General features: G+C 37.8%; 2 protein-coding genes across 2 annotated transcripts; one reads left to right on the forward strand and one right to left on the reverse strand.

The window, feature by feature from the left end:
• Positions 1 to 326: 326 nt before the first annotated feature.
• LOC113041305 (NACHT, LRR and PYD domains-containing protein 12-like) lies at positions 327 to 20,033 on the reverse strand. Its single transcript, XM_026199765.1, has 12 exons — positions 19,951 to 20,033; positions 18,815 to 18,922; positions 18,510 to 18,617; positions 18,223 to 18,283; positions 17,548 to 17,737; positions 15,577 to 17,311; positions 8,422 to 8,592; positions 5,231 to 5,404; positions 4,784 to 4,957; positions 1,954 to 2,127; positions 1,165 to 1,338; positions 327 to 964 (listed from the first exon to the last, which is right to left on the reverse strand). The coding sequence occupies exons 1-12, from the start codon at positions 20,010 to 20,012 to the stop codon at positions 946 to 948; spliced, it is 3,150 nt and encodes a 1,049-aa protein (XP_026055550.1). The 5' UTR covers positions 20,013 to 20,033; the 3' UTR covers positions 327 to 945.
• Positions 20,034 to 22,417: 2,384 nt separating this feature from the next.
• On the forward strand, positions 22,418 to 26,657 carry LOC113041325 (non-specific lipid-transfer protein). Its single transcript, XM_026199793.1, has 3 exons — positions 22,418 to 22,570; positions 23,879 to 23,978; positions 26,475 to 26,657. The coding sequence occupies exons 1-3, from the start codon at positions 22,548 to 22,550 to the stop codon at positions 26,640 to 26,642; spliced, it is 291 nt and encodes a 96-aa protein (XP_026055578.1). The 5' UTR covers positions 22,418 to 22,547; the 3' UTR covers positions 26,643 to 26,657.
• Positions 26,658 to 27,524: the final 867 nt, after the last annotated feature.

The following is a 27,524-nucleotide window of genomic DNA, read 5'->3' on the forward strand; positions in this document are numbered from 1 at the left end:
CACAGTATAGTCAGGGGGAGTAACATTTCCATCACATGCTTGAGGTATTCGGCCAATTACAACACAATGGATAGCTGACCAATCAGAGCACACCTCGCTTTTCAGGACGATGAGCTTTGTTAAAATGTATGCGTTTCAGAAAGGTGGGGCATAGATGAGAAACTATATTGTATAGTATGTAGAAAATAATGTGCTTTTTTTTTTTTACTTGAACCGCATAAACCCATTACAACAAATAATGTTCTTTTTAGCAACATTATATGACCCCTTTAATATGCAAAGGCTTGCTATTTGATCATTTTTAAATGCAGCATCCAGTAATTATAAATGACAATGTCCAAGCAGTGAGAAGTAACATCACATGACAAGCATGAGTCAGAAATAGCATTATGTATATATTCTTATTGCTTTCTTCATTTTTGTTTATTATGTATTTGTTTTATGTTATTTATATGTTCTTTGTTTTAAAACTACAATAAAAGATGTAAAAAGTTTAAGTAGATAAAAAAGAAAAACGTATTTCATTCAGTATTTCACTCAAAAGATGTGTGCATTGCCAAAGCATTATCAAATATCAGTTTCTTTACACACCACTTTATATACATGTAACACACTGACAGGTTCACTCCCGCAGGATTTGATCACACCTATTAATTATTTTAAATGGTAATGAGTCTGAACCATCATATCTCTAGCATTCTGGACAATTACACAGTAAAGAACAAAAATGCATAAAAGCAGTTTGTCAAGCATTTTGTAATGGAATGGAATGCATAGAAAACATGTATTTTACTGTATTGCTGCAAGTAGTACAACATCAGCAGATTTTTAAATTTCAGTTATTACTACATGTGAGTTCATAACCCTTACAGACAAAGTGTGTGTCCAGGTGGCAGCAAGCAGCTGTTTGTTCTTCATGACAGAAGGCAGTTGTTTGTTTTGCATTTAAAGTACAGGACATATACTGTAAAACGGTGGAGAAAAAGGACAAACATTAATACTTCCTGTATCATAATCATTATCACAATGGAAAAAAAAATCACACACACACACACACACACACACACACACACACACACACACACACACACACACACACACACACAAAATGTAATGTTCATTTCCACATATGCTGTAAAATTCCTAAGGAAATCAATAACTCACTGTAGCTCCTCTAGTTTATATTGTGGATCCTCCAGTAGACCAGAGAGTAGTTTCACTCCTGAATCTCCTAATTCATTATTATTGAGATGGAGTTCTCTCAGGTGTGAAGGGTTTGATTTCAGGGCTGAAGCCAGAGCAGCACAACCTTCATCTCTAATATAGCAATTAGATAACCTGCGAAACATATAAAGAATGTTTGTAAAGCGATATGAGTCTGTATTAGGCATTTTATTTATTTTATTTGTGGTAAGTTTAGTTAAAAAACCACAACCTGATTTGCCTAGTTTACAGTAACATTTGTAAGAACATGATACAAATGCAATAAATAGAGTTTGTTTATGACTTGTTTCTTTCTGGTATTTGAATGCATTTGGGCCTGGTTGTGTGTGTGTGTGCTCTTGTTTTTGTGACATATCATGACACAACTCTTACAAGAAGAACATGTGTTACAAGAAGAGGGTGACTTATGGACATAACCCATGTCCCCATTTTTCAAAATGCTTATAAATCATACAGAATACATTTTTTTGAGAAAGTAAAAATGCACAAAGTTTCCTGTGAGGGTAAGGGTTAGGTGTAGGGTTGGTGTAGGGCCATAGAATATACAGTTTGTACAGAATAAAAACTATTACGCCTATGGGATGAACCCACTTTTCACAAAAACAAACATGTGTGTGTGTGTGTTGTGTATGTGCAGCATGTGATGCTACCACAAAGCAGAGAATGAAATATAATAAAAGTAACTTTTATGATTATAATAGTAATAATAATACCACCAATATCACTCACTGCAGTTTCTCCAGTTTACACTGTGGATCCTCAAGTAGAGTAGAAAGAAACTTTGCTCCAGAATCTCCCAGTGTGTTCCTGTTCAGATTCAGTTCTCTCAGGTGTGAGGGTTTTGATTTCAGAGCTGTAGCCAGAGCAGCACAACCTTCATCTCCAATACAGCAGTATTCCAGTCTACAGGGTGAAGAAGAATTTCTTAAACAAAGAAGGGATGCCACGTCAGGGCCATTTGATCTTTCCTGCATTGGCCACCTGACACCCCTAACAAAGACTAATAAAAGTAACCTTTTCATTAAATGAAGATTTACTTGTAAAAAATTAAGATAAATTTGTATAGCTCTGACTGATTTAAAATTTTAAACTTGACCTCATCTGAAATGTGTCATGCCATTGACATTACCTAAGCAGTTCTAGAAAATTCCACTCATTTAAGAACGTGCATTTATAGAGTTGCAAACTATGCAAGAGGAGCCCCCATGGAAGTGCCAGGAATGTGATGTGGGACTTTGCTTGCAGTTAGACAGGAACTGCTTTCGAGAGCACCACATTTAAATGACTGGATTGAAGGATCCAAAAATGCCTGGAGAACTGGGGTAAAACAAATGGCTCCTGAGTGAAAACTGTGAAAAACTTAGTGAAAACCAGTGTCCCAAAAAGACTTGTATTTATGTATTATAGTTCCTTTTTCAAGACTGAGGCATTAGATTCTTTCTTTCATGAGTTCCTGTTTGTTGTTGACGGCTGAACTGCGTTTGAGCTCCGTCACTATATTCTTTTCATTGACTATTTTTAACTTAAAAATCTATTTTATACACCATCGTTTCCGTTTATATAACGCGTGAATATATCCTCTATTGTATTCTACAACAAAAACAATTAGAGCGACTCGCTATCACTAGATTTATTTTGATCTCCCGGGTCCGCTATTAGCTTTTAGCCAGTTAGCATCAGCAAGCGTGGTTGCTGCTAACTGAGCTTACATTGCTAATACTCTATTCACACACATTACCACTGCTGTACTCACTGTTACTTGCTTTAATGGCGGATGAATGTCTCCACTCTGTGCAGCTCGAGCTCGAGGCCGTGGGGAAGCAGATTCGCGACCTGGAACGGAGGCAGGCCGAGCTGAGAGAGCGGAGAGCCGCGCTGGAATCATCCCGGGCTGACACTCACAAGTCCGGGGTAAGTATACAGCGTGCTGTTAACAGTCCCACCACGTCTACTCCGTGTGTTTCTCTGCGCAGGCCCGGTGCACCCAGGACGCGATCTTCCCAGATGTCCTTCACTGCGACGCCGGGACACCACGGACCCTGGGTGCATCCACAGCGGAGGATGCGAGCCGGGTCCCGGGCGACGACATCTCCCCCTCCTGCCTTCGAGATCTCCATCCAGAACCGCTTCGCTCCCCTCCGCGAGACAGGACGCGACGCTGTGATCATCGGAGACTCCATCGTCCGACACGTAAGTGCTACGTTAGCCGAAGGTAAAGTGCACACTCATTGTTTGCCTGGTGCTCGTGTTCTCGATGTTTCTGCGCAGATACCCGCGATCCTGAAGGACGACGAGAGCCCGAGAGCGGTCGTGCTTCACGCCGGGGTTAACGACACCACGCTGCGGCAGACGGAGACGCTGAAGAGGGACTTCAGGAGCCTGATCGAGACGGTTCGCAGCACGACGCCCGCGGCGACGATCGTCGTGTCAGGACCACTGCCCACGTATCGACGAGGACACGAAAGGTTCAGTAGACTTTTTGCTTTAAATGAATGGTTGTTGTCATGGTGTAAAGAACAGAAACTGCTATTTGTTAATAACTGGAATCTTTTCTGGGAGCGTCCTAGGCTGTTTCGCGCTGATGGATTACACCCCAGTCGAGTCGGAGCGGAGCTTCTCTCTGACAACATCTCCAGGACACTTCGCTCCATGTGACTAGTAAGTCAATTCTCAAATAACCATTATGATGAGTTTTGTTCCCAGTGTTGGGAACGTTACTTTAAAAAAGTAATTAGTTATAGTTACTCACTACTTGTTCCAAAAAGTAACTGAGTTAGTAACTGAATTACTCTATAATAAAAGTAACTCATTACCAGGGAAAGTAACTATTTGCACGTCAACAGACAGCAAGAGTTTTATCCTGCACTTCAAGTAAGAAAAGTGTTTTGGCCACTAGCTTTGTAGATGCGTGTCACACATTGCATATACACATTACATGCACATTCTTGCCTTTGACCACAATGAATTTGAAGTAGTGCATTATGTCTTCACCTTCACCTGCTCCTGACTCGCCATCTCTGCTGCGAATCTCTGTGTAGCTGTTGCATGTGTGTGTGTGTATGTGTGTGTGTGTTTGGTGCCACTGGCGCAGCCGCGTGTGCCGGCATGTGTGTAAAAACACTGGCTCTGATTGGCTACCATGAAACACATGACTCTGCCTTAGCCAATCACAACCGCTTATCTCGTCATTAACCCACCTGCTCACTCGCTGTGTGAGCCAGGGGCCCGTTCGGATTGCATAGTCAATCAATGCATATTAACGCACCACATTTAACGTTCAGTAACGTTAACGGCGTTGTAACGACGGGAAAAGTAATGTTAAATTACCGCGTTACTGAAAAAAATAACGTCGTTACCTAACGCCGTTCTTTTAAACGCCGTTATTCCAAACACTGGTCCTGATATGTCACAAAAACAAGAGCACGTGCTTACACACACACACACACACACACACACACAAACAGTCATTCCTACATGCAATATATTGAGCCACCACATTAGACTAAAGAGAATGTTTTATTTAAAATTGACTATAATAATAGATTCTTTTAATACTCACTGTAGTCTCTCCAGTTTACACTGTGGATCCATCAGTACAGCAGACAGCAGCATCACTCCTGAATCTCCTGGTTTATTAAAGCTCAGATCGAGTTCTTCCAGGTGTAAGGGGTTTGATTTCAGAGCTAAAACCAGAAGAGCACAACCTTCCTCTCCAATACTGCAGTGAGACAGCCTGCAGAGAGGTGAAAAAATCCTTACATTAATCATGATTTTAAAAGAGCACTGCATTAAAATTCCTCTCATGTTCACTCGACAAAACTATTTTATATTTACATCCTACATCGTCTCTTTCTGTAACTTAATTATAAAAACATGATATGGATTTTCCATATACAGACTAGTAAAAATGTATAATTTCATACATAATTGCGATAGAATAGAAAAATACCAATCCACTTCTACGAAATATCTACAAATGCCTTTACACTGCAGAAATATCACTCACTGTAGTTTCTCCAGTTTACACTGTGGATCTTCAATTAGAGCAGAAAGCAACTTTGCTCCAGAATCTCCCAGTGTGTTTCTGTTGAGATTAAGTTCCCTCATGTGTGAGGGGTTTGATCTCAGAGCTGTAGCCAGAGCAGCACAACCTACATCTCCAATACAGCAATTAGATAACCTAAAAGTGAAATTAACAAAATAAATTATTTAGGGATAGAAAAAGATGTACAAAATGCAAATTGGACTAACTCGCAAAGTTTAAACAAAATATTTTTATGAAATCTCACCTTCTTTAGTTACAACTAAGAATGATGTATATTTGCCAAGAAATCATATGTAAAAATGCATAATTTAGAAGTGCTGGGCAATATTTGTCCGGGGTGAGACAGAGGACCCAGAGGCGAATGACCAAAAAACACACAGTTTATTAGAGCAAGAGAAAACTTAATGAACAAAGGCAAACTGCCGAGCACCAGCTCTTGAGGGTGAATATCCATTGTTTAGTTGATCCTGATAAGTGCTCGTTGTCACAGTTGTAAACTCAACGCATTTCTTCTTTCATGAGGGGGTTTGGTGCCTCAGCATTTTTGCTTCCAGGTGAATCGTTAAAGAGCGCAACACACGTTTTCCAGAAATCTTGTTTAAGAAATCTGATGATGACTTTGACACTCCTAAAGTGTTTCCACTTTTGTTTCCCATAAGCATCAGATGTTTAGCCAATAGTCCATGGGCGTGACATCTGAGGCTAAGACTAAGTTATACATCAGAGAGTGTGAGCGCTAACCGCACCAGAGTTCAGATCTGCTGGGACATTCTGTATGATTGCGTGAATATTTCTGAGCTGCAAAAAGCGATAAATCTGTAAAACAATATATTGTGAGAGAGACGTGTGTTACACAGACTTTATAAAAACTTATGGGCAACCTCCCGCTCTCTCTCGTGAAGCTTACACGGAAATGACTAAAACTGCAATTCATCGACTGGTCACTAGAGGCTGGCTGCAAAAGGGAGTCATTGCCATAGACTCCCAATGTTGAAATGCCCAAATTTACAGCGGAAAAAAACATGTTTACAGCCTGGTTCAAAAAATTATTTTGGTCTATATAGCTAATTTTGCCCTTCATGACAACTGTGAGAGGGGTAATTTTTTTTTACTCATCTGTTTAAATTATATTAATCCTTAAAGTTTTGCATTATTAAGGGTGTGGCAACTTGAGTGACAGGTGGATTGCACCTGGTCACCGCGGTCGAGCTAGGTGGGTGTGGTTTCAGCAACCAGCTCCCACCTTTTTGCCCATCTTCCATTATCCGGGAGTGATGCACTGTGACGCACTGCCAAGATGGCGATGGCACGCTCAGCTCAATTTGAGCTTCAGAAAAGCTCTTCAGGATTCTATGGGTGACATCACGGACACTACGTCCATGTTTTTATCATAGACTGTAAAAAACATGGACATAGTGCCCAGGAAGTCTCCTGTAGAATCCTGAAGAACTTTTTTCTACAGCCATTTTTTTTAACTAGGCTGTAAAAATTTTGTTGTTTTTGTTTGTTTTTTCTGCTGTAACGCTGGGAATTTTACATGGGGAGTCTATGGGATTAACTCCCTTTTGCAGCCAGCCTCTAGCGGCCAGTCGATGAATTGCAGTTTAAGTCACTTCCTTGTTGGCTTCACAAGAGAGTGCGGGAGGTTGCTGCTTGGTGTTACCACGTCCCATACAACCCAAAATAATAATCCACCAAGTTAACAAAATGATTCACTCCACTGGCAATGTTTACATGCTCAATTTTTGTTAAATCGGACTGAATTAATTACGATTGATGAATCTCGTTGTAGTGTTTACATGAACACTAAATAAAGTGATCCGGTTGATGTGCGGGTTTATGTCACAAGCTTCAAATCAGAATAGATTTTTTTAGGCATGTGCACACTGCTCAAATAGTGAAAGTGAAAAGTGAAAGTGACATAAAGATAATATTGAGTTTCTCTCTATTTGCACAAAATAACCACTCTCCTACATGGTTTCTTTATTTGTTTTAACAGCAGAATTATTATATAAACCTTTATGGATAAATAAACATACAAACCACTGTGCTGCTTATATTTATCATCCAAAACAAGTCTGTCCTGCTCCACCTCACAGTTGGCGAGTGAAATTTGTCATACGTCAATTATGTTATTTCTTCGTTGTTGCACATGCGCAGTCCTTTTCAGTTTCATGGTTCAATCCGATCAAGTGTTTACATGCACGCTCAATTGTATTAGAAGAGGTATAAACCACCCCCTTCAATCCGACTGAAATTTAATTCGGATCGAGCTCAATCGGATCAATTAGTTTTTATATAAGTGTTCATATAAGTGTTTATATGAACGTTTTTCAATCCGATTTAGCCATCAATCTGATTACAAACAGATTATTTGGTATTATTTGATATGTTAACGTAGCTACTGTGTTGGGCGAGAGCTCTTCTCTGCTGTCTTCATGTTTCCAACTTATACGGTCATGATTATGAGCTTGTTCAATTCTTTTCTGTTAAAAATAACAGTGGACAGTGGTTTGTGAATGCTGATGTTTAGACTTAATAATTTGATCAGGAGCATCCTGTGACCCATTATTTTGTCTGTGAATAAAGGACTTCATAATAAAAGAAAACTTGACACCATCCTTAATATATATATATATATATATATATATATATATATATATATATATATATATATATATATATATATATATATATATATATATATATATATATATATATGTTTGGGGGTGGGGCAAATACATTGAGTCAAGTCATCATCCGACATTCATAATTACTGATGTTAACACACAGGGAAAAATTTTAACAAATGCCTCGCAGATACAAACGGGGTAAATAATGTTTTTATGTTTTGATTAAATGTTTTTGATCTGCAAAAAGTGCCCGAAAGCAAATGAACATGCCTGCGTGGCTCTGAATGAACTCATTTTGTGGATGCGTTCTTCTCAACACAGCAGCTAAACTCTAAAGATTCACAGCATTTTATTATAATGGTCTTCTCATTATAATGGTATGGATGTGACACTCCAGTCATAGTTATTAATATTCTGCATAGTAGTTTGACCTGCTCGCGCTGTGTGCTGAAGAGATATCACCATAGTACTACAATAATATATATATATATATGTTTATATGTTTATATAATATCTTACTTTAATGTCTCCACATGACAGGTTGAACTTCCCAGTCCAGCACTGAGCACCCTCACTCCACTCTCGGGCAGGTTATTGTTACTCAGGTTCAGTTCTCTCAGACTTGAGTATGAGCTGAGAACTTTGGCCAGAGCTGAACAACTTTCATCTTTGAGATGACATCTGCTCAGACTGTAGGAAAGAATTGATATCAGAAATTGAAGTGTTTTATTCAACAGGAAATCAATGGGAAAATTATTATTATAATTATTTTTTTATCAATTCACATATTTTCTATTGATACTCATTTTTGCCAGACCATGAAATGCTTGATCTCAAAATATATTTACAAGCTAGTGGTGGCGATATCACAAAAATCATAAATCACATTCATTTCAGTAATAGAATTTTCAGCTAATGATATATCACAATATAAGTTTTTTGTTTTTTGTTTTTACCAGTAAAAACGTACTCAGTTACTAACTTAACCTTGGTTCAACTCAGTCGGTCACGTTCGACGTTACGTCACAAAGAGACTGATGAATGGGGTCTCGCCTGAGAGCCCAATCACCTTCAAGTGGTAACAAATTGAGCCAATGTTACACAGTGTGCCTTGGTCTGTGGGATTTGCATCATGAGCTCCGCCCTGCTGTGTGGGTATATAAGGAACAGCGCAAGCAACTCACATTCAAGTTTTCACTTCGGAGCCAAGCACATCTCCTGCTGGTGTTGGTGTGATGGCGCGATTCAGCGGTTTGTCAAGAGCTACCTACCTTCAACTCCCGGGTTCCTCTGAGCGCTTCAGCACCACTGAAAGAGCTTCTAAAATAGTTTCGGGTTTTTGTTTGCATCTTTTTAAAGATGTCATTCAGCCCGTGTGTTTCTGGGTGCGCTCGATATATGGCTCCTTGTGACGGCCACGATCACTGTGTTCGTGGATGACTCATATTCTCATTGCAGAGACATGACAATCTTTGCGTTAAGATCGGGACTTGATTACCTTAAAAGGTATAGAGTCCCCTCTGCCACACCCCGTTCTAGCTCCTCTTAAGAGGGCTACTTTGGCAGGTGGCCAGGGTGATCTAAAAGGGTTACTGTGTTGGCTTCCCCAACAAGACAGCCTCCTCTGGCAACTTCATCCTCACAAACGCCACAGCTGTTTTAGTTTCCGGATGAGTGTGCTTGACCCTCTCAGGTTCCTGACATCTCATTTGGGGCTCAGGAGGAATACCAGATGTCGATCGCCACATCACAAGGCAGACTTGAGTCCTTGGGAGATGAGGATTCAGCTGCGTTGGCTCCCCCGGGAGTGCCAGTTGTCTGAGTCTGATCCAGAGCTGACGGACATGATTTCCCGGGCAGCTATGAGCATAGAGGTTAAGTGGAATCCTCCACCCTGTCCCGGGCGCTCGAGGCTGGACGATTGGTTCCTGGGGGCTGCTAGTGCTGATCACCAGCACCCCCCACTGGTTCCTCTCTTTCCAGAGGTGCACTAGGAAGTGACCAGTTCATGGAAGGCACAGTGATATGTGTCGGGTCCCCACTATAATAACAGCAACATTCACAAATGATTACTGAACAAGCGGGAACCCAATGTGCCTGTAGCTTTCTCTATTTCATTTTTATCACGTGATAGAAAGTCTAAGGCCTTCTCAAGCCGAAGGGCAAACTGATCTAATCTGTGGCCTATTATGCATCAAACTAAGATTGATATAAAGACACAAAGCACTGCAATCAAGTTAGCACTTTTAAACATTTGCTCACTAAAAAATAAATCATTTCTAATCAATGACTTTATAAGCACAAACAATCTGGATTTTATGTTTCTAAATGAAACATGGCTTGAAGACAGCTGCAATGCAACAGTCCTAAATAAAGCAGCCCCTCCTAACTTCACTTACATGAGTGTTTGCAGGACTGTTAGGAGAGGTGGGGGTGTAGCTGCTCTATTTAAAGATGTCTATCAATGCAAACATTTGGTCATTTGGTCAGTACTTGTCTTTCGAATATCTAGGGATTGTGCTGAAAGGTGCTCCACGCATTGTGTTTATTATCATTTACAGGCCTCCAAAATACTCTCCAGCATTTGTTGAAGAGGTCACAGAAATGTTATCAATGATTTCCCTCAGAGTTTGACTGTTTTGCAATTGCAGGGGATTTTGATATTCACATAGATAATGCAGAAAACAAAACTACAATAGAAATGATAACGGTACTAAACACTTTTGACCTGACTCAGCATGTGTATGGACCCACACACAAAGGTGGACACACTCTAGACTTAATCATCAGTAGGGGTCTAAACATTTCATCCATTGTTACTAAGGACGTAGCACTATCTGATCACTTCTGTATTTTCTTTGATATTTTGATATCTGCTACCACTGAATCTAGATCTGTTTCTGTCAGAAGGAGATGCATAAACGAGAACACAAGTGCACTATTTATGAAGGCTATATCTTTAAAACCAAGCATTTCTGCAGACTCTGTTGATTTTCTCCTTGATTCCTTCAACTCAACAGTTAAGAATGTTATTGATAATGTTGCTCCAATAATAGTCAGTAAAAAAAAACAGATAGAAATCAGTTTGGAGAAGATCAACAGCAGTTCAGACTATGAAAAGACAATGCAGAAAAGCTGAGTGGATGTGGCGGAAGACGAAACTTGAAATTCACTATAGCATCTATAAAGACAGCCTTCATGCTTATAATGTGAAACTAGCCACATCTAGACAGAATTTCTTCTCAAACCTTATAAACAGTAACTTAAATAACACTCGTACTCTTTTTGTCACTGTTGAGAGTCTGACAAACCCCCCAAGTTAGATTCCCAGTGAAATGCTCTCAGACAGGAAATGCAATGAGTTTGCTTCCTTCTTTTCTGAGAAGATCATCAATATCAGGAAGGCGATTAGCACATCCTCAAGTAATAAAGAGGTCAGACAGATTCGGCCACAATATCAAAAAGATACTATGTCTATTTTTGAAGCAATTGATAGCAAAATTCTGGAAGACATAGTGCAGCAACTAAAATCATCAACCTGCTATCTTGACACACTTCCCACATATTTTTTCAAAAGTGTGCTTAACTGCTTAGAAGCAAATCTTTAGAAGTGGTGAATGCCTCACTTCTTTCTGGGGCGTTTCCAAACTCCCTAAAAACTGCAGTTGTTAAGCCCCTCCTGAATAAGAGCAATCTTGATAACACCATTTTGAGCAATTTTAGACCAATATCCAATCTTCCTTTTATAGGCAAAATTATAGAAAATGTAGTTTTTAATCAGATTTTAATCAAATACTTAAACTCAAATCGATACCTGGACAATTTTCAATCTGGTTTTCGACCGCATCACAGCACAGAGACAGCACTCATTAAGATAATAAATGATATTTGCTTAAATTGTGGCAAAATATCGGTGCTGGTATTGCTAGATCTCAGTGCTGCGTTTGACACTGTCGATCATAACATACTACTAGAGAGACTGGAATACTGGGTCGGGCTTTCTGGGATGGAAATCAAATGGTTCAGGTCATACTTAGAAGGGAGAGGCTATTATGTGAGTCTAGGAGAGCATAAGTCTAAGTGGACGTCCATGACATGTGGAGTCCCACAAGGGTAAATTCTTGCACCGCTCTTGTTTAGCCTGTATATGCTTCCACTAAGTCAAATAATTAGAAAGAACCAAATTACCTATCACAGCTATGCTAATGATACCCAGATTTAGCTAGCCTTATCTCCAAATGACTTCAGCCCCATTGACTCCCTCTGCCAATGCATTGATGAAATTAATAGTTGGATGTGCCAGAACTTTCTTCAGTTAAACAAGAAAAAAAACTGAAGTCACTGAATTTGGAAACAAAGATGAAGTTCTCAGGGTGAATGCATACCTTGACTCTAGGGGTCAAACAACTAAAAATCAAGTCAGGAATCTTGGTGTGATTCTGGAGACAGACCTTAGTTTCAGTAGTCATGTCAAAGCAGTAACTACATCAGCATACTATCATTTAAAAAACATTGCAAGAATTAGATGTTTTCTTTCCAGCCAAGACTTGGAGAAACTTGTTCATGCCTTTATCACCAGCAGAAATACCAGAAATACCAAGGGTTCACACAAAACAAGGGGAGTCCTCCTTTAGTTACTATGCTGCCCGCAGTTGGAATCAGCTTCCAGAAGTGATCAGATATGCTTAAACACTAGTCACATTTAAATCTAGACTCAAAACTCATCTGTTTACCTGTGCATTTATTGAATGAGCACTGTGCTATGTCTAAACTGATTGCACTATATTTTCACTGTTTTTTTTTTATTTATTTTTTTATGTAAAATCATTTTCTAACTGTTTTTAAATTCATTTTTAAGTAAATGTTTTAATCATTTTAAAAGTTTTAAAATTGCTTGTTTTATTTTTGTAATTATTTTTCTTCATGATTATTTTACTTTCTTTTATGTAAAGCACTTTGAATTACCATTGTGTACGAAATGTGCTATATAAATAAACTTGCCTTGCCTTGCCTTTAACTGCCCGAAACCATTCTGGTGCTTCCTCCACCTTCATTGCCCTCGATGGTGGATGGCAAAGGGGTGTGCTGGGATTCCCCCAGTGGAGCATTCAGTTGCGATGCAGTTGTGTCCTCAGAGCACCTCCACATGGCGTGGTGGTCCAAAGCTTCCCTCCAAGGCCTGTAAGTTATTAACCACGCTTGTGGCCAAGGCTTACAGATCTGCAGGTCAGGCCGCTTCTGCCCTGCACACCATGGCCACCACAGGTCTACCAAGCCAAGGTGCTCAAAGAGCTATGCCTCCATGGGTTTTGCAGGAGGTGCGCACTGCTACCGACCTCGCTCTCCAGGTGACGAAGATTACGGCATGCTCCTTGGGTCAGGTGATGTCCACTTTGGTGGCCCATGAGTGCCACTTATGGCTAAACCTGGTAGACATGACGGGAGTCTGATCAGACCAGGCTCCTCAACTCCCCGGTCTCCCAGGCTGGCCTCTTCGGCGACACGGTGGAGAATTTTGCCCAGCAGTTCTCTGCCGCCCAGAAGCAGTCTGAGGCCATCAAGCATATTATCCCCTGGCAGCCCGCTGCTGTCTCCACACTGCCGCTGGCACAGCCACCTCAGCCTGCTTGTCGCCGAGGGTGCCCCCCTATGGTCTCCTCCACTCCCACTTAGCAACAGCAGCAGCCTTCATCCTGGCCACAGTGAGGAGATGGCCACAGAAGAGTGGTGCAGCCCGTCTCTGCCCCCAAACCTGCCAAGCATCAGGCCAAGCGGCCTTCCTGGGATGGGCGACCCGGAGTTTAGGATGTCAGCTCGTAAGGAGATGTTAGCAGGACAACTCCTTCCCCCAGAGGAGGGCCGTGGGAGAATCCTTTGTTCTCGTTTTCTTTTTGTGTCTGCCAGTGCAGTGTCCACGGCCAGCGGTACCCAAACCTTCATTAAAAGAGTGGTTTCCTTTACCTCCGGGTCCCAAGTGGTCGTGGACGACGTGCTTCCTCACCGCTCGTTCCCCTTTTCCCTTGCAAGTTTCAACACAGAGCCAGCTCGAGAATGAGTTGTCTTCTCATACCCTCTTTGCTCAGAATCAGCAGAAAAGAAAAGCTGTCTCCAAGCAGTGGTTATCCCACTGGATGGTGGATACTATTGTCCTGGCTTATCAGGTTCAAGACCTGCCATGCCCCCCTAGGGGTGAGAGCTCACTCAACTAGGAGTGTAGCCTCGTCCTGGGTGCTGGCGCATGACGCCTGCTAACAGCCATCTGTAGAGCTGCAGGCTGGGTGACACCTAACACATTTGTGAGATATTATAATCTCAATGTAGAGCCTGTGTCCTCCCAGTAAGGACCTGCTCGGTATCAAGCTGCTTGCTGCGCCATTCCACTCCACTTCCACTTTCCTGGGAGGAAAGAAATGGGAGGGTGCGAGGGGCGGAGTTGCTCTCTGCAAAGAAAGCAGTCCGCAAGCGCAGAGAGGCCAGACTCATGCTCTCGCAATGAGAACAGATAAATTCAGTGAGTGTGGCTTCAGTGTAGGATTTCTCCCGATATCACGCACACTCACTGTTCAGAGGTGCTCTGCACAAGCCACAGCCATGGCACAGCATTCGCAACAACATCGCAGAAATTGCTCTAGAAATTAGCTCTTTTAGAAAAGCACTGCAAAGTGGGTAGAAGTGATGAGAACGATGCGCTCGATGCTGCAGGCGGCTCATGAGCATGAGCGATGATCAGAGCTGCTTGAGAGCGATGGTCTGCTAGAGAGTGGCGAACTGTAGAGATCGGTGAGCAGAGAAGAGGTAATCTGATCTGGCTCTGCAGTGCGGCGAGCTGATCAGAATCCAGCTGCTTGCAGATAAAGGTGGCTTCAAGTCTCAGGATCCAGTAAAGAGAAGAGATCTGCGTTGTTAAAGATAATGAATCAGCCTGCCTTGGTGAGATGCCAGCATATAAAGCCTGTTCCCCTGCCCTTTTTTGCGGGCTTGTGTGAGTTTGCTCATAATAGGCTCGTGTGGCTGTGCCACACTATCATTGGTTTGTTTTATTCAACTCCACAAACTAATGGCTGGCAAGTTTCAGTGCCGGATTGAAAAAGGCTTCGGAAATCTGAAAACAATTAGTTTTTCCCATACTTACTTATGACGCAGTATGAGTGTAGTATCAAAAGGGAACTCAACAATCCTCAATTCTTAATATCACAGCAAAAGCTAACCTACTAGCTTAAATGATGTAAGTATAAAGTTCTCAAATGATTAATGAAGACAAGTAGACAGTCAGTAAAAAGAATAAAACTAATAAGCAAATTACAGGACAAATAAATGCAATATAATAAATATACAATTCAAATGTTTTTTAGGTAGGTCTATCTAACAGTAGGATGCAAGTAAGAAATACTAGTGAAATTGAATTAATTCACCAAATGTAAATTAAAATACTGCATAGTCTTCACTGAATGAACTAAGCTTATTTTTAAAACTACAATAGCTTTTCAGTCAAAAATTGTTAGAAAAAAGCTGCTGTTGGTTAATTAAAATGTGATGGATGAACTTTCCTCTTCACTGTGTGAATTATAATTTTACAGTGTTATGGCTGTCACAAAATTTTCTTACTGCTGACCAATAGACATCTTGCATTTCACTAATGAAAAGAGAAATTAGAATTTATATAAAATGACTTACTCGGCTATCCTGGATGCTGTTACCACTGGCAGCAACCTCAGTAAACATTCTTCAGATGGATAATATACACTCAGTTTAAACTCATTCATTTCCTTTTCTGAGTTTAGCAACATAAAAACTAGAGCTGACCACTGAGCAGGAGAGAGGTTGGAAATACCACTTCTACCTCTCTTCAGGAATATTTGTACTTCCTGCTCCAGAGAATGATCATTTAATTCATTTAGACAGTAGAACAGATTGATTGATTTCTCTGAAGAGGGATTTTGCCTAATCTTCCTCTTAATGTACTTAACAATGACCTGTCCACTTTGAAAGTGATGTCCTCGCTGTTTCAGAAGGCTTCGAAAGACTGTTTGATTAGACTCCAGTGATAGACCCAGAAGGAAACGAAGGAAAAGGTCCAGGTGTCCATTTGCACTCTGTAAGGCCCTGTCCACCTCACTCTTTAGAAACTCCTCCATTTTTGACTTGGAAGTGAAGATATTTTTGTTGACAAAGGACACAAACACATATACAGCAGCAAGAAACTCCTGAATGCTCAGGTGCATAAAGCTGAAGACTTTCCCCAAGTGCAGCCCAAACTCCTCTCTGAAGATCTGTGTGCAAACTCCTGAGTACACAGACGCTTCTCTGACATCAATGCCACACTCTCTCAGGTCTTCCTCATAGAAGATCAGGTTCCCCTTTTCCAGCTGTTCAAAAGCCAGTTTGCCCAGTAAGAGAATATTTTTTTTGGTCTGCTGAAGATCCACATCGCATTTTCCTTCATACTTCTGGGTCTTCAGTTTTGTCTGAAAGAATAGGAAGCGTGTGAACATTTGAGTGAGAGTATTGGGAATCTTCCCACTTTCTGATTCACATAGCATTGCTTCTAGTACAGTGGCTGTAATCCAGCAGAACACCGGGATGTGGCACATGATGTGGAGGCTCCTTGATGATTTGATGTGTGTGATGATTTTATTGGCCATAGTGTCATTATGTATCTTCTTCCTGAAATACTCATCCTTCTGAGGGTCATTGAAGCCTCGAACCTCTGTGATTTGGTCGAAACACTCAGGAGGAATCTGATTGGCTGCGGCAGGTCGAGTGGTGATCCAGAGGAGAGCAGAAGGAAGCAGATTCCCCATGAGGAGGTTGGTCAGCAGTACGTCCACTGAGGCTGATTCTGTTACATCACACAACCTCTGATTGTTTCGGAAATTTAGAGGAAGTCGACACTCATCAAGACCATCAAAGATGAATAGGACATTATAGTCATGAAAGTCTTTTGATCTCAGCCCTTCTGTATCTGTAAAAAATTGATACAGAAGCCCCACCAGACTTATATTTTTTTCCTTCATCAAATTCAGCTCTCTGAATGGAAGTGGAAACATGAAATGAATATCCTGATTATCTTTCCCTTCAGCCCAGTCCAAGATAAACTTCTGCACAGAGATAGTTTTTCCAATTCCAGCCACTCCTTTAGTCAGCACAGTTCTGATGGGTTTGTCTTGTTCTGGTAAGGTTTTGAAGATGTCATTGCATTTGATTGGCATTTCTGGTCTTCTGGATGTTTTCTCAATCTGTCTCACTTCATGCTCATCGTTGACCTCTCCACTCCCTCCCTCTGTGATGTAAAGCTCTGTGTAGATCTCATTCAGAAGCGAGTCTCCTTGCTTTGATATTCCTTCGTTTATTAGTTGAAAGGCATCCTTTAGTCTGGATTTGTGCTTTTTCACATACAAAGGGGCCAGCTCTGATAAACAGATGAAGAGAAATATCAGTTCCTGTTTATTTTCTTACATTGTTCCTGAATTAAGGGATGCAAAATCTTATTCAAATCAAATCTCAATGTAATTTTTTTTTTTTGCATGTTGCATATTCTCTTTCACGTGGAAGTAAAAAAGACTGTTAACAACTTTACAAAAATGTAATGCAACTACTGTCTTTCCTTTGAAATGAAGGAGATATAATAGTCACATGAGCTCTTACTGGTCTGTAGTGTTTTAGCGAGGTCTCTCTGGTTCATCTTTCTCAGGGCGTCAAGTGTGATCTTCAGAAACTCCTCTGTGAGCTGATGTTCTTCCTCTATCTCAGAGGACACTGGGTAATCTGAGCTTAGTATTGCCTTGAACCTCATCAGCTCTTTCTTCAATATAGAAATGACTGTGTCCTCAAGCTTCTGAAACCAGAGAATATTTAAGCAATTAATCTACAAACACTAAGGCTTAATTAATGTAATGTTACAAGCAGTGTCAGCACCAGAATGAATCACATTAAGTTACTCGCTGTTTGTATTTGAAGCCTGAGCAAAAAAAATAAAATACAAAAAGCACTCCACGAGAAAAAGTGACAGAATGAGATTTGAATGTATCAATGCTAATGGACTGCTGTCTGTCTGAGAGATATGAAAAGTAAAAGACACGATATAAAAAAGGGATAATGGTCTAATGACCAAAGTTTATTATTTCCGAAGAACATTTCCTTACACAATTCGAGACGAGCATCCCTCACAAAACGCAGCCACCCCAAACAAAGTTTTTAAATATTTTTTTCTTAGAATACATTAATATAGGCAAATATTGGAAGTAATTTGATTTCCTTAATCATCTTTTTTATCATCTTTGTGGATGTCCGTAAAGCAATATATTAAAAAAACACCCTTACCTTAAAAATGGAGCCCAGCTGCTTCTTTCCAATTGTAGACACTGACCCATCTCGTTTGTTACTGTGGATAGTCAGAACATTTAGATTTATACTGAATATCTATTCAGATATTAAACACATACAGTATTTAACATAATGTACATGTACAGTAAATTAGTTTATTGTAAAAATACAAACATATAAAGTATAGCACATACCAAATCAATGTTCCCACTGCTCATCCAGTTATTAACCAGAACACATAGTTATTAACCAATTTATGTCTATAACCACAAGACTGTCCTCACCTCACATTAGCAGAAGGGTTTCCTGAACTGAATTCAAATGGACAATCCATTGATGCATCAGTCTTCATGGACACACAGCTGGGTTCAGGAGGATCACCCTCAGTCAGCCTAAAAACACAGTAACAATCTGAGATATATTTGGCACTCTCATTATCTTAAAAAGGTCAAATCTGTTGTTAGAAAGGAACACAAATCACTCAGATAATTCAGCAGCCCCTTAAACATATAACATTTGTAATGATTACATGACTAGAATTATACCATTTAGTAAGAATTAGGTTTCCTAAACTTGAGACTGTCCTCACCTCACATTAGCAGAAGGGTCTCCTGAACTGAATTTAAATGGACAATCCATTGATGCATCAGTCTTCATGGACACACAGCTGGGTCCAGGAGATTCTTCCTCACACAGACTAAAAACAGCAGAAATTCGTGATCCAAATGGCACGGAAGAGGGTGTTACATTGTATGAAGAATTTGTAGCAGGAGCATTAGCATACTAGCATGAATCATTTTATTCACTCTTAAAAATAAAGGTGCTTCAAGATGCCATAGAATGAATATATATATATATATATATATATATATATATATATATATATATATATATATATATATATTTTTTTTTTTTTTTTTTTCTTCTAAATGGTTCTATAAAAAAACCTTTAACATCTGAAGAACCTTTCTGTTTCACAAAAGGTTCTTTGTGGTGAAAGAAGGTTCTTCAGATTAGAAGAAGGTAAGATAGAGATGGTTCTTTGAAAGAACCTTTGACTGAATGGTTCTTTGTGGAACAAATATCGCTGTGAAGAACCTTTTGAATCACCTTTATTTTTAAGAGTGTTCCTCATACCTATGTTGCTTCGGATTACAGTGTCCACTAAATTTGTTACAACGGATTACATAGCCCTGCACTATGAAAAAAAAAAAATTCAGTTGAGCAAAAATAATTAATATTATATTACTGTTTATTATTGTATATTCTTTCCATCATGTACAGACATAACATAAGATAAGAGTTGTCAAACTATATACATGTATATGTTTTATCAGTGCACCTGAAAGCATTCAAAAAGAATGTATCATTTAACCTACAAACAGCAAAGTATTGGAAAAAGATATGGAAAGTTAAAGATTAGGTGTAAAATAATGTCTTGAGAATCCTTCATACATGTGCCCAAATCATCATAATCTGGCTCAAAAGAAGACAGGGATGACAGGGAAGACATGTCTTTTGGCAGTTTAAGGGAGAATAGAAACTTTTCACCTTACAAATGATAGTCGAAAGCAAAAATGCTACGAAATGGATCATATCTCGTGACAACGTGTCACATTCCAGAGAAAAACTGAAACCATTTATGAAATCAGCACCGCAAAGATAGTAAGAAAATTCAGTAAATATGCATGCAATTATTGTTTTAAATGTGTAAAGACTAAATACCTGACATCAGCACAAAAGTCTTCAGAACTAAAGCAAGATGGACTTTCCATTGCATTTTTCATGAAACACACAGCTTGGTTCAGGAAATTAAAACACAAAAGGAACAGTAAGATTAGTTTAATCAGTTCAGGCATAGACTATAAAACCTGTATGGCCAGTTAAACCAGTTAGCAAAGAAAAATACAAAAATCTGATCTGGTCACAACATTTGATCGAACCAACATCAGATGTGTGTACAGTAGGTTTCAAAACAAATGAATTTATGTTTAAACAAAAGACCTCATATACATTTATTCAAGTGTGAAGAAAATGTAGAATTTATTTGGGTATTCTTAGAAAGTAAAACATAGCCATGGGGTTATTTTCTACATCAAAAAAACTAAAGCATTCAGAACTTTTAGAATTTTCCGATTTAAAACAATTTAAAAAGCTCAAAGAGACAGTAATCACAAGCAATTCAGCAAGAAGGTCCTTTTTTATTTTACCGATTTAATAAAACACCTCAGCTAGTCTCAGAGTCTAGAAGCTACAGTGGAGCTACAGTTAGTTGTATTTATTTTATATGGTTACTGTTGTTTCCGTTTCCACCAAAAGGTCACTTTATGTTGTGATATTTTGTATATTTTTAAATGATTGCAGTGGCTCATACCAATTACTAAATTTACAGTAGCACTTTATTTTACAGTCCTGGTCCTTATGTACATACTATGTACTTTTTATAGTAATTACAATAACTAGTAATAATCAGGTACTAACTCTGAACTCTACCTCATGTAGTTACCTCATATTAAAGCACTTTCTTAGGTAGGTACACTGTAAGTATTTGTAAGTGCATGTACTGTAAAATAAAGTGCAACCAAATTTACTATATTAACAAAAAATGTTTTGTGATTGCTATTTAATGGCCTTACATATTAAATAAATGTGCAAGTATATTATTGTTTAAATATATAAATAAAATAAATCATTTTTTGTTTTTGCTTTTATTTTAAAGCTAATATTATTTCATATAACAAAAGTTAGAATAATAAAAAAAGTTTTTTTTTAGCTATAATGACAACCCTGTAAGTGAATGACAGTTCCACCTAATTAACATTAGGATACTTAATAGTTTTTGCTCAAAAAAAAGAAAAAAAAGAAAAGAAAAGAAATACTTTCATTGCATTTGTCTATAAAATAAGCATGAATGGTGACGATGAACAAAGAGAGGCTAATAATGAAGAAGGTGCATGTAGCAACTCATCATGCAATAGGATTTCTGTGTTTGAACAGAAGGTGGATTAACCAGCTCTGTCCAGCAGATTGCAGCAGAGGACCATCCTGGGGTGCTTCACAACAAATCCAAATTTGCTTAGATTATTTTGTATTGCCTATAGATATCCAAACAGACCATACATAAAGAAGAAAAATATTTACATAAATATCCCTGCCACGAGACAGTGTAGGTTTGCAAAAACAGCTTTATGTTATTTTAAGCATCAAAGTGATGTTCACAGTCACTTGATGATGCTATTTAATACATTATCTAATATTTTTATTGCAATAGGCCTAGATATTATAAATATTATTAGAAAATAATGAGAATAAGACGTTTATAAAGTGTAATACATGATACATGATTTACTTACTTTAGTCCAAGACATGCATTTATTTAGTTTGTTTATTCGTTTGTAAAGCTGGCGTGTTTGGAGCCTGAATCTCTTTTGAATTAGTGAGTACACAGATAAAACGTACACTGATAACTATTGTTTGGAAAATGACAAATCCAGATGGTTTAGTTTTGTAATTTGCCTGAAAAAAAGGGGGCAGGGGGGTGGCTGCATTTTGATTTTGGAGATTAGGGGAACATTTTACTTATACGAAAATGCAAAACCCAAAGTAAACATCGTATATTCTTACATTTATAAAAAATAGGCTTGCATAAAAATGCAAATGTTGACCTTTTGTTTTGACTTTTGCACAATTCTTTCCACTTTTATATTATTTCTTTTTATTTTTTGCTCTGTTGATCTCTTATTTCTTTCTCTGCAAGTAGATTAACATACAAGGTACAACATTTTTATCGCCAGCACTTACTGAGACTGCATGTTGTGTTATGTAGGCCTATTAAAAATTAGACCTGACCTTTTAAATATGGGATTCTGGATGTTTCATTGTTTGATGTTCTGTCCAATTGTGTCCAGACACATTTAGCAGCACAAAGATTGATAAAACTGTAAACCCAAAAAGTAACCTAGCCTTTTTGGACAACATTTAAAAACATTTACAAATAAATGATTAGAATGTATTAGTGCCATAATTTATAAACATTTCATATTATTTTCTTTATTACATACAATGTAAAAAAAAAAAAACATGAATTAAAGTGAATATTTATTTGGAGAGTTTTAAAGCATCCTTTCTAAATGCATATTCATACTTTGTGAATAAAACATTGACGGTTCTGTATCGTGTCGATCAGTGTGTGATTATTCAGGTCTGCCTCATGGCGACAGAACCCGGAAGTAGCCTTCAGATACTAATGTATCGCTGATTGTCCGAGTGCCAGCGGCCTCCTGATCATCTTTCTGTTTGTCTGCAGTTCATATTCAGCAACAATGCGAGTCCCACAGGTGTCAAGGTGAGGAAGATCACGATGAGGATGACCAGACCTGAGTACAGTCATCATGTGCTTATAATAATCACAAAGAGTGTATTAATGGTACTGGAGAGCTGAGAGTGTGACAGCAGCATATGGAGGTCATTTACATGCTTGTGTGCCATTTATTACAGGATTTCTCTTTTTAATTGTGTTTTGATTGATGACAGTGGATTTAATTTACTGGAGCTTAATTCTCAGGAATTAGACAAATTCAGCATTTAAGCTATAAATATCATATTTGCCTAATTGTGTGTCATTCCGCATTATACACAAGTTAATTTAATGTGACTGGATTCTGCGATACTTTCATCGTTTTCCTCACTGCGCAAATCTACTTAAATGAAGAGTTCACCCAAAACATATGAACTCTCACTGCTGGTTTCAAACCTGAAAGACAGAAGAACTGATTGGGTGAATTTATCTGTAGTAGTGATCGATCATTATCGATTTTTTACCAGTACCAATTATTTGCATGTTTATGTGCCAGATATCCGATATGCAGAACCGATATTTATTAACTGTCAAGTAAATAAATTACTGAGTGAAGATAGAACATACTTTGTTTTTTCCTCTTTTCACTCTTTTTTTTTAAGTGTTAAAATGTAGAACTGTGTAATGTTTTCAAATGGAGAAAATAAATAAAGGACAGGAGTCATATCAACTTCATTTTAAACTACCGTTTTAGTAGGTTTATAAGCTGTTTAATAGCTACAGTCAAGAATAATTAACTGGATAATGTTAATTCACTGAATAATATTCTCTGGAATATTGGAATATAACAAACAAAATTTTGAATTTTATTGCATTTCTCAATTGGAATGTTACATCAAAATTATTAATACATTTTTGTCCTTCTAGATTATGAAATGCCTGCTGACTGCGCAGTTACACAGATTTATACTCAAACTGCGATCACTCATTGCAAAATAAATAATTTCCATAGAGTGGTATTTATTTAGATGTTTATTAGCAAAAAAAAAATGGTTATATAGTAAATGTTAATACAATTTAGGGTGTTTTAAACATGTGAATCTTGTTAAAAGTTACATGTGGTGGCCGTGCTGCATTTCCTGAGCATCAACCTGCTTCTTGAGACTGATGTTGAGCAAATTTAAAACAGAGAGAGAATTAAATTCAGCGTTTCTCAGTGAATCCAACATTACAAAATCGATACCCGATTATGGTAAAAATGCTTAAATATCGGGGAAAATATCGGTAAGTCGATATATCGGTCGATCTCTACTGTCAAGCATGTTTTCTGAGTGTGTATATTTCTGTCTTTCGCAGCTCTCCACAGATCCAGGCGGTGTTGACCAGCTCATCTTCAGGTCTAGAGGAATTCAAAGCTCACGCTGTTTTCCAGGAGATCAGTAAAAAGCTGCATGAGGTACGAGAGGGCCCTGTTAAGTTAATTTATCTGAATTCATGGGCTGCGGTGTTAAAGCACCTCAACATCTCTGCCCAAGGCTACAGCAAGATCAGTGTGAATCTGTGTTATTACCCAGCTTTAATCATGCCAGCAGTGATCCTCTGTCAGGCTGCTGGCTGCTGCTGTGAAAGGGTTTTATTCAGACTACTGTTATTAGGTGCTGAGAGTTAGAATTAGGTGCTTGTCACATGTACCAGATTGTCTTTTAAGGTGTTTGGTGACATGTGTCCGTCCCCTTCCCCAAACTGCTCTTTCATAACCTGGTTATTATTATAAATGGAGCCATGACAGAGCCTTGTCATCCAAGTTCATTGAATAGATCACCTCGTTTTGTACCAAACTCATAAGGTTTACATTCTTCACTACAACATAAAAGGGGAGGCTTTTGCTAAATGTCTGAAAAACAATTATTACAGTAGGAAATTTTTCTTGAGCTGCAAATCAACATTTTAGAAGGATTTTTGAATGATCATGTGACACTAAATAATGCTTTGAATCACAGAAATAAATAAATTTTTCACAATATATTTGCATAGAAAAATTATATTAAACTGTTAAAAATATAGAAAAAACTTTTATATATAAGAGACTATTTTCCAAAATGCAGTAGGAAGACAGTATATATTGAGCTTTAAAAAGCAAGAAGTAAATATTAGGAGTTATCCTAAAATGTAAACTATTTATACTATGTGAGAAAACTATTATGTAATATTATTTAATATTTCCATTTTGTTTTAAATTAAAATGAAATAAATAATTGACTAAAGCAAATTGAAATGAACAGTTATTTATAATATATTAAATTTTTTTTCATTCAATTTTTCTTTAAAAATCATGCTGTCAACAACATAGAATAATTGCAATTATTCTTATGTATTATGACCAGTTTGTAGAATGAAAATAAAATAAAATAAGATTATACTATCATATTTGGTGAATGTGAAAAAAGAAAAAAAAAAAAGAATATATATATATATATATATATAATATATATATATATATATATATATATATATATATATATATATATATATATATATATATATATATATATATATATATAAATGCAATTTTTGTATATGACTTCAGAAGACTTGGAATATTTTTTCATTTTGGAATAATTAGTCATTTTGTCTACTTTTATGTTTTATTCATTTATTTTTTGGTCCTTTCTGGAGATTAATATAAAAATGGCCATCCACTTGGATCGAATGGAAAGCATCAGCTCCATTAATATATTTGCAAGATGTTTTGTTTTGTGTTGGATCCTTTCAGAAGGGTTTGGGATGATGACATGACGGTGAATGAACAGCAGAACTAATGAACTAACCCTCATTTATTCACCCATGCCTCTGTTTATATCTGTAACCTCTAGTTCAGTTGTGGTTATGTTGGATGAAGTGTGTTTGTTATTGTTCAGCCGTGACACTCGCACCCTCTCGAGATTTACTCCGTTTAGCTCCACACGGCCGAGATGCTGATAATCTCCCAACATCGGCCACATTTCTTCAGCTTCTGCCAAGCAATGACTCAAAAAAAGGCCTGTTACACAACCAGACGGACTCTGGGAAAAACCAGCGTCAGTTGTGCTCCATTACGCTCAGAAATGCAGTGTATAATTTTACAGGAAAATTTAACGCTTGGCTCTCACAGGCTGGAAGGCTGAGCGAGGTGCTTCATGTTAATGGCCTGCATTTCAGTGCTGTTTTGCAGCTGTTTATGACGCTCCTGCTTTGTGTGAAAAGCTAGGATGTTGTTTTTATGCACCTTCGCTGTTTGGTTGCATTTTATGGTCTCTTTCCAAGGTTAAAATCAAGTACCATGCTATTTTTTTTCTTTCTTTTTTCCATTGACTTCAACCAATTTTCAGATGTGGCCTTGTGTTTATTGGACATTTAAATCAGTCACACTTTATTTTAAGCACCAATTCTTAACCAACCATTAACTACTACTTTTGCCTCAATGAAACTCCTAATTTGCTGCTTATTTGTTAAGTTTAAGTATTTGGTAGGATTAGGGATGTAGAATATGGTCATACAGAAATATCTGCTTTATAAACAGCCGATATGTTAATGATAGGCATGCTAATAAAAACTAAAAAGTTAGTACAACTAAAGAGTCGCAACATTTTCTGGTTCTGCTCCTCCTTAGATTTTATTAAATACATCATGTTTTTTAATATTAGGATGAATTCAGGTCAGTTGGTTCACTTTTTGTTAATAAGATGACTGGGAAAAATGGCCCAATTATCCTGAATTAACACTGTTATGTTATAAAATGTATTTGTGTGTGTGTGTGTGTGTGTGTGTGAAAAACACCCCCTCTGTTTGAGGGGGAAAAAAAGTTATCTTTTCACCATCATTTAAGTTTAGCTGCGGTTCACAGAGTTTATGGCGGTTGTGAAACTGATGTACTCTTTGACATTTGTGTGTGTGTGTGTGTGTGTGTGTGCAGGAAGGAGAGCAGTTTGTGAAGAAGATCGGAGGTGTGTTTGCCTTCAAGGTGAAGGATGGGCCGGGAGGAAAGGAAGCCATCTGGATCGTTGATGTTAAGAACGGAAAAGGCTCCGTTGACAATGATGCTGGTGAGGCTGGTCTAAATGCAGACAGTATTGATCTCTGAACAGATGACATTTTCCAGCTCATCAGTATGTCAGACTGGACGCATCCTGACCAGGTGTAGTTATTTCACTTGGAAAAAGGCTGTACAAATTGTCTTTCGGGGTCATGGGTTGAAGGAGAGATCTGTTATTGTGCTCAGAGTTTGACATTTTCCTGTGTGCTTCTGAAAACTGCAGATGGTTATCAGAACAACTACTGCTTCGACACACACACACACACACACACACACACACACACACACACACACACAGTGTAAATCAATAAACAAACTGAAATGAAGTAACAAACAAATATAAAAATGTGATTTTTAATCAATTATTTATAATTTCAAGAGCATTTGTAATATTAACAGTAATAAAATGTTTTAAAATTAAAACAAAGAATACGTAATAACCAAAACAGCCTTATTTCACAACAACCGCTTTTTAAATTATTTAAAAAATGTAAACTAAATATAATAATCCATAATACACATGATACATAATTAGCAATACAATTAAATAATACATAGTAAATAAAATATACTAAAATATTAGAAATTATACGTTATTTATAAAAATTTAAATGTTAATTGAAATTTATAAAATTAAATATAAATAGATAAATTATTAAATACACATTATGCACAATTAACAATACTATTAAAACCGCTTTTAAATCACTTAAAAGTATATTGCATGAATAGCAATATGCATAATAAACAATTATTATTATTTTTTAAGTATTTTAATTCATGTTTTGAAGTAGCTTTTAAAATATTGCAATTAAAATTTATTAAATGAATACAAATGATACATAATTAATGAAAACAGCTTTTAAAATATTCTAACCTTTATTATTTATTCAAATTATATATTGAGCAATACTGTTAAAATAACAGCTT

The sequence above is a fragment of the Carassius auratus genome, chromosome 23 (genome assembly GCF_003368295.1).
Source record: "Carassius auratus strain Wakin chromosome 23, ASM336829v1, whole genome shotgun sequence".
In the NCBI taxonomy this organism is placed as follows: Eukaryota; Metazoa; Chordata; class Actinopteri; order Cypriniformes; family Cyprinidae; genus Carassius; species Carassius auratus.